At 38.3% G+C, this 8,000-nt stretch overlaps 1 protein-coding gene across 2 annotated transcripts in view; it reads left to right on the forward strand.

The window, feature by feature from the left end:
• The window catches only part of mrps27 (mitochondrial ribosomal protein S27), a 218,909-nt gene extending 213,277 nt beyond the window's left edge, over window positions 1-5,632 (forward strand). Inside the window, exon 11 of one of the 2 annotated variants that reach the window (XM_072257947.1) lies at window positions 5,226-5,631. In XM_072257947.1, coding sequence (XP_072114048.1) covers window positions 5,226-5,465 — 240 coding nt within the window. In that variant the 3' untranslated portion in view covers window positions 5,466-5,631. Of the gene's footprint in view, window positions 1-5,225 lie in introns of both variants that reach the window. The other variant, XM_072257946.1, reaches the window with a different exon arrangement.
• Window positions 5,633-8,000: the final 2,368 nt, after the last annotated feature.

Here is an 8,000-nt window from a genome sequence, read left to right on the forward strand (position 1 = left end):
TTTGTAAATTGCTGAAAGAGGATGGTGCATTTAATATTGCTTGATTGTTAAAATGTAAGATTAAAATGGACACATTAATGCTGTCCCTTGAGAAATTCAGTTTTTCCATAAAGACAATTTGTATACATTTTCCTTAATTGGTTTTGTTGCAGACTTTTATTCAAGTATAAGGGGCAAAAGCATCTGGTATTAAATATCAGACTCCAGTGTGTCTACAGTATGTTTTATTTGTTATTTTACAAGCAGAGATAAACAAACTACAGTTTCTCCCAGGGCACGTGTTCCATCTTCTTGTCTGTTGAACAGGTGAACAGCATTCAAGTTAACGATACCTGAGCCCCTGTCAACTCTAGGGACAATATTTTCCTGTGCTTGCTTACTGGTATGTGGGAGCTAGTATGTCACCAGAGAGTATTAATGGGTGTTGTGTTTGGTTTCTGCATGAGGTGTTGTATCCCTCCAAAGATTAGTGAAAATCTCCTGTTAATTTTCTCTGTTTAAAGAAGGGAACCATATTATGTTCTCAGGTTTGTAAAACCTTGTCATCCTTAAATGTGGAGCTATGGTTGAACAAGGTAAGCCAGCTGGGACCTTCGTTGCTTTTGTGCCCTGTCTCCAGCATGTATCATTTTAGTAGACACCCTGGAAACTTAACGACTTCTTGTGAATCTTTGCCTCGCCTGGCAGGGCTCTTTAGGGCCCTGTTTGGTAGTGATGGAGGAAGTGCAAGGACAAGTGTTGTATCTACTGTAAAGGCAGGGGAAACTGTCTGGAGTCAGGGAGGGATAACCCTTCCTATTCTAACACTGATCTGGTTCCAAATGCTATTCTCCTCTTCCCCTAAGGTTCTCATTCTCACCTTCTTATCAGAATCCAGCAGGATAGCACTTTATGTTCCTGCTTGTCTAGCTTCAGCAGCTGTCTCCTACCTTCACACACTGCTCCCCCTCTTTGCTCCATTTTCTTGTTTTCCCCTTGTTCCTCTCTCTTTCTCTGTCCCCCTCTATCATACACCTGCCCCTGTTTTCCAATTTCATCCCTGCTCACCTCCCCTACCCGGCCCATCTTGCCTGTCATTGTACACTCCTTCTCGGTCTACCAGTCACCTCAGAATCCTTTCATGCCACTCTCCTTCTTATACTGGCCATCTCACCTCTCCACCCAGTACTAACGCAAGGAAATATTGACACTTTCTTTCCACCCACAGATGCTGTTCTTCCAACCGATTTTTCCTCCATATTCCAGCATCTAAATTTTCAAAGCCCTTTAAGTAGTTCTTCAATGTTTTCATAAAACAATTAACAGCATTTATTTCTTCAATCAAAACTGGTGGTGATTGCTTGCAAATGAATCAGTAAGTGTGGTAGTGAGGTAATCCCTAATATGAATAGGACTATGTTGTGTATACTTGCTTTCTCCAGTGTAGAACTATGGGTCCAGATGTGAAGCTCATCAGCTCTGAATTTTTCTCTTCCTCTAAAGTTTTAGATCCAGTGTATTCTGGATTGAACACTGCTGATTTTCAGCTTGTTCCTGGCTTCTGTGTTGCAATGGACAGGCGCAAGTCAGAGGCAAGCTGACCTGCAGGTGGTTCACTGTGGAATTGCCAACCAGTAGTCAGCTCTTACCCAGAAATTCTCAAAAATCTTTTGTAATTGACTCCACAGGAGTTTCTTGTATTAAAAATTAATTCTGCCCTCAGTAGCTTTAAACAAGTTGTATCATTGCAACAGTTTTTCTCAGTGGATGATAGACTGGAGACACAATAACTGATCAGGGAATGAATTTCTGGCATCTGTTTTTTTATGCTTTGAGGCAAAGTAAGTGGAAACTGGTATGTTTGGTTCTGCACTTCTCTTGCCAACAATCCTTTATATCAGTTTGTTTTGTGTATTTTCCTCTCCATCTCCTGAGTATTTTTCTATGTATCTTTCAGTTTTGTGCTCTTGTGGTTTTATCTGTTACTCTTTTGCTTCCTGAGGAAGGACAGCTATATGGAGCATAAATATTAGTGCAGATCTATGACATTGATTGCCATATTTCTGTCTAGTATATTTATGACATTTTCTGAGTTCATCTATTACAATTTTACCACTGTCCTTATCTGCCTTAGTTTCCTGTTCAGTCTTTTTCTCAGTTGACATATGCGTTATCTGTTTCAAATTGCTATTCCCTCACTTTCTGCTGGAAATTCAGAACAGCAGTTGAAAATGTATTGGAATTCTGCCACTGTCTGTAAAAAGAAACGAGCAGTTCTTCCTTTTTGGGAACACTCTCTTTGCCAAAACTGAAGATTGAGGTAAATAGGCAATCACAGTAACAATATATGCAAAACACCAGATATCCATTCTTAGAAGAAGACTTAATCTAAAAAATGTCATGAAAAACTGCATTATAAAAGATAATTAGTGAGGTGGAAATAAAGAATAGGGAAAAAGAGCATTCTTAAGTTGTGAGAAAAGAAACAAGTAATCAAGTGAAAAAATCTGTGCGAGAGAGAATAATCTGGAAAACAAGTCATATCACCAGCAGAAATAAAGTGTAAATAAAGCAAATGAAACTGCATCTGCCAAGACATTACACGGACAAAAGACACAAGGCCTCCAATCCACATCATTTCTGAAAAGGAATTTGAAATCATTTTATTCAGAAAGTCATTGGTGCAGTTGTCCTAGTTCTTTGCATCATGCTATTGTTTACACACCCCTGTGTCCTCATACCTATAATTTGTAATGAGTGGCCTTTTTAGTTGTTCTCCTTTCATTAGAACAGTTCACATATCATTGAGTAGAGTGCCTGATCATTTATCTCCTCTTTCTCTCTTTTCTCTACTTTTTTCATCTTTGATAATAATAAATAATTTTCCCTTAGTCATCATTTTGATGGTGGATAAATACTCCAAATTGTACATTGTTGTTCTTTTTTTCTCTCTTCATTGATAGAGCTGGTGTAGCAGGACATAGCAACAGGCCCTACAGCCCACAATGTTGTGCCAGACTAATTAAATTAGTAATCAAATACCCAACAAAACTGATCCCTTCTGCCTCTATAATGTCCATATCCTTCCATTTCCTGAACATTCCTGTGCATCTTTCGGAGCCTCTTGAATACCTCTGTTGTATTTGCCTCCTCCACCACCCAGGCAGCTACCGCTTTGTTTAAACAAAGAAAACTTGCCCCACACATTTCTCGCCTGGTATTAGACCTGTCAACCCTCGGAAGAAGATACCGGTGATCTACTCTATCTAAGCTTCTCATAATCTTATAAACCTTTATCAGATCTCCCCTCAATCTCTTAATGCTCCAGAAAAATCATTCCAAGTTTGGCAACCTCTTCTGCCCCCTAATCCAGGTATCATCCTGATAAACATCTTCTGTACCATCTTCAAATCTCCAACGTCTTTCCTATAAAGGGGCAACCAGAAATGAATGCAATACTCTAGATATGGCCTAACTGGAGTTTTATAAAGCTGCAACATAACTTTCCAATTCTTGAACTCAAATCCTCAACTAATATACTTTCTTTAACATCTATCAACCTGTGTAGCCAATTTCAGGAAGCTATGGACTTGGACCTCAAGATCCCTCTGCACATCAGCACTGTTAAGGGTCTTGCCATTAGCAGTATATTATGACTTTACATTTGAATTATGCACATGCTGATTCATAGGTTTATTAATAACACACAATCTAGTTCTCTAAAATGAGCTAATCTACTCTGTGGATATGTTTGAATGTTCAGTCTACTCATATTGTTTTGTTTAACTTGGCCATGGCCAAGAGAAGAGAAGTCAGTGGTTGGTGTAAAACCAGAAAATACTGGAAAAACTTGACAAGTCAGGCATTAGATTGGGAGAGGGAAACAGAGTTAGTGGTTTGGGTTAATAACCTTTCGCTAGAACTAAATAAATATAAAAATAAGGCATGCTTTAGTTGCAGAGCAATGGGAAGTGCAGCAAAAGCAAAAGTGATTACTTTGATCGGGTGGAGACTGGTAGACTGAATGGGGATGCTTTCTGATGTAGTGGTGAGGGCTCTTTGTTCATAGATTTATCTGAAAGTGATAGAAATAGGAAATGCATGAGGAAAGTACTACAGATAATATCGAAATAAAAACAGGGAGCTCAACGGTTCAAATGCTAGGATAGGCTAGTTAACAAATCATTGAATTCAGCGCTGAGTATTGAAGGCTCTAACATGCTTAGTTGAAGGATGAAATGCTATTCCTTGAGTTTATGCCAGAACAATGTTAGATATCAAAGTTAGAGTAGGAGTGGAATGGAAAATTAATGTTTAATGTCTGGAAGCTATGCGGACAAAATGGGAGTATTTTGTGAAGGAGTCTTAATTCGTTCTTCATTTCTCCAATACTGAGACCGCATTGAAAGCACCAGATGCAATATGCTAAGAAGTTATATGCCTTGCAATTTAATGTACTGTACTCTGTCACAATTTGGTTTCCCTTACACTGGTAAAACTGCTTGCGGATTGGGTTGATGGCTTTGCATAACAGTTCCATTCAGTGTTTCAGTGATCCTGAGCTTTTAATTACCTGTCATTTTAATTTTCCATCCCATTCACATTTTGACCTCTACCTTTGCCTGTTATAAAATTCCAACAAAATCCCATGTAAGTGTCAGGAATAGCATCTAATTCTGAATTGGCACACTGTGCCTTCAAAACATAATACTAAATTTAAACACAAGAGATCCTGCAGTTGTTGGAAATCCAGGGCAACACACGCACAAAATGCTGGAGGAACTCAGCAGGTCAGACAACACCTATGGAGAGGGGAAAAAACAGTCGAATGGGCTCGACTTGAAACATTGACTATCTATTCCTCTCTATTGATGCTCCCTGACCTGCTGAGTTTCTCCAGCATTTTCTGTGTGATTCACTAATTTTAAACCTATCATTTAAGTAGTCCTTCAGGTTTATATCAGAGCTGCCATTAACATGAAGCATTAATTCTTTTTCTCCCCACATGTGCTGCCTGACCTACAATTTTGGCATATTTGTTTTTAATTAGCATTTTAGGTATCTGAAGATTTTTTGCTTTTCATTCAATGATGCCAGGAACACATTTCTTTGACTCATCATGCTTGTACATTGTCTTACACTTTGTAAACTTCTAATAATGGCTTTGGGAGCCTAATTATAGACTAGTTGAAACTCACTTCTAGATTGTATTCTGCTGATGGTTGATATGCTTTTTTTTCTGATAGGAACTGCATGCAAAACTAGAGTCACTTGGAAAGATAGAAGAAGAAGGACTATTGGCACAGACGGACAAGCTCATCAAAGAAAATCTTCCATCATATGAAAATGATGAGATCCTTAATTATGAGAAGAAGTTAGAAAAATGGGAAGAGGAGCGTGCTGGATTGATTCAACGTGAAAAAGAGTTGAAGGAGAAAGCTCGTCAAGAAAGAGAAGCTAGACTAGCAGCAAAAGCTAGAAATTAACCCTATTTAAGTTCTCCTTTACCCCAACTTCTGGACCTTCTATGAATATTACTGTTTTGATTAAATAATGCCATGAAACATACTAAGTGTAATATTTTTTACATTCTAATAATGAACATTAAAAGCATTTATAATTCTTGGTGAATAAAATCCAAAACTGAATCCAATATTTTCCCCAAGGAATTTTATTTGGACTTGAATGAAGCAGATCACAGGAAACAAACAGCTTCTATTGAAACAGAAACAGCTAATGTTTCAGAGTTAACAGAAGTGGAAAAAGGGATTTTGATGTGAAATGTTAACTGTTTCTCTCTCCACAGATGTTTCACGATCAGAGTGATTACAGTGTTTTTTGTTTTGATTTCAAATTTTCAGTCTTTGTAGTTTTTGAAATTAATGCAAGAGGATTTGAGTGCAGAGCAGACATCTTGTTTAACATGGAGTGCCTTGGTGAGACTGCATCAGCATTATATATTCTTTATTTTTTGGGATCTTGTCATCACGGCGAGGACAGCATTTATTGCCCATCCTAGTAGCCCTCTAGAAGGTGCTGATAAGCCATTCTATTGAGCTATCAATGCTCTTTAGTAGGAAGAAACAGTGAACTGAACGTGTGATAGATTTCCAGGTCTGGAAGAAGGACAGCTTGGAAGGAAACCAGCAGATCATGGCACTCCCATGGAACTGCTGCCTTCTTTTTGTCAGAGGTTGGAGGTGTTGTTTGTGCTGTCGGAATAGACTGAGTAAAATTGTAAGAGGTTAAGTGGTTAAACAAGCTTAATAGATTAAGTGTAATAAATGGTGTATTTTATAGATGATACTGCGGCCAGTGTTCTGGTGAAATGGATGCTTAGTCCTAATTGGTTTGAGTGCCTTGAAATGTTGGTATTGCACTCACCTGCTAAGTGGAAAGTTTTCTATCACATTCTGACAAAGAATTTTGGCTGAAACAGAGAGTAAACTACAGCCTCTGACCTACTGTAGCTATGGCATTTATCTGACTGGCCCAATTACCACTGGTAGGTACAAACCTTAATACAATTTAGAAAGTAAAGTTCCATTGAAAGTTAGCATTTTAGATATATTCAAGTTGTTTGAATGAGGTTGTAAAATTTTAAAATTATAAAGTTTCCATTGGAAAGTTAGTTTGTTATTTTAGGAGAATGGTCCACTCTATCTTTATTCCACTTTAACAGATATTGATGAGTTGTTTCAAATAGGTTATTGAGACTTTAATGGGAAAGTCCCTATTTTAAATGCCAGTTCCTCATAGTTCTCAATTCCCCAATTTATCAAAAATAATGTTTTCTTTAAATACATCCACTATCTAGTCAACATGGCCATCTAGGGTAGAGATTCACCATCTGTGAGAAGAAATTACTGCTGTCTTGTTTTGTAACTCAATATCTAACCTTTCAGCCTCTGTGAGATCACAACTTTTGGACCAGCTTTTTATGTGTCTTCTAGAAATCCAAATACACTACAACTGCAGGTTCTTAGTCCACGATTATTTAGCTAGAAGGGCTGAGTGGCTTATTTATATATTCTTGTGGATTCACACATGGCACAGAAACAGGCCTTTCACCCATCCCATGTGTAACATCTTAATGAATAAAAACAGGAGAAAACTGCGGATGTGAAGTGTGGGGCAAAATACAAAGTACTAGAGGAACTCTATAGGTCCAGCAGGATTTATAGAGGGAAATGGACAATCAACATTTTGATTCAAGAACTTCATCTGGACTGAAAGCAAAGTGTTGGTCAGTATAAAGAGATGAGGATCAAAAGCTGGCAAGTGATAGGTGGATCTAAATGAGGGGATGTGGTTGGCAGATTAGAAGAAAGGTGGATGTAAATGGCAACAGAGGCTTGGATGTGATAGGAGGAGGCAACTAAAGGCTGCAGATGATGGAATTTCAGGGAAGGAATAGAGCATTGAATCAAATAGGTAGGTGGCAGGTGGGAATAGTGGGGTAAAATGATGATTGGAGGTCTGTGACCAGTGGTCTTCTGCATGGAAGGGGTTAAAGCTGGGACCTCAGTTGTTTATATAGAACAATTGGAAATATAGGCAGAAAAATAGTAGATGGAATTTAATGTGGACAATTGTGAGGTATTGCACTTTGGAAAGTCAAACGTATAAAGAAAATACACAGTAAATGGCAGAACTTTTAGGAGCGTTGATGTATAGAGGGATCTTGGGATGCAAGTCGTAGCTTCATTGAAGTGGAAACATGAGTCAAAAGAGTGGTAAAGAAGGCACATAGTATATCATTTGGAACATTGGGCATAGTCAGGAAGTCATGTTGCAGCTTTGTAAAATTAGTTAAGGCACACTTGGACTCTACATGCCACAGTACAGGAAGGATCCAGTGCTTTTGGAGAGGGTGCAGCTGAGGTTAATCAAGATAATGATTAGAGAGAGTATAAAGGGGTTGGTCTAACCTGGATTGTCTTCTCTGGAGTGGCAGAGGTTGAGAGGGTGACATGATAGAAATGTAAAATGATGAGAGGCATAAATAGTCTTTTTCTCCC

The sequence above is a fragment of the Mobula birostris genome, chromosome 5, assembly GCF_030028105.1.
Source record: "Mobula birostris isolate sMobBir1 chromosome 5, sMobBir1.hap1, whole genome shotgun sequence".
Lineage (NCBI taxonomy): Eukaryota > Metazoa > Chordata > Chondrichthyes > Myliobatiformes > Myliobatidae > Mobula > Mobula birostris.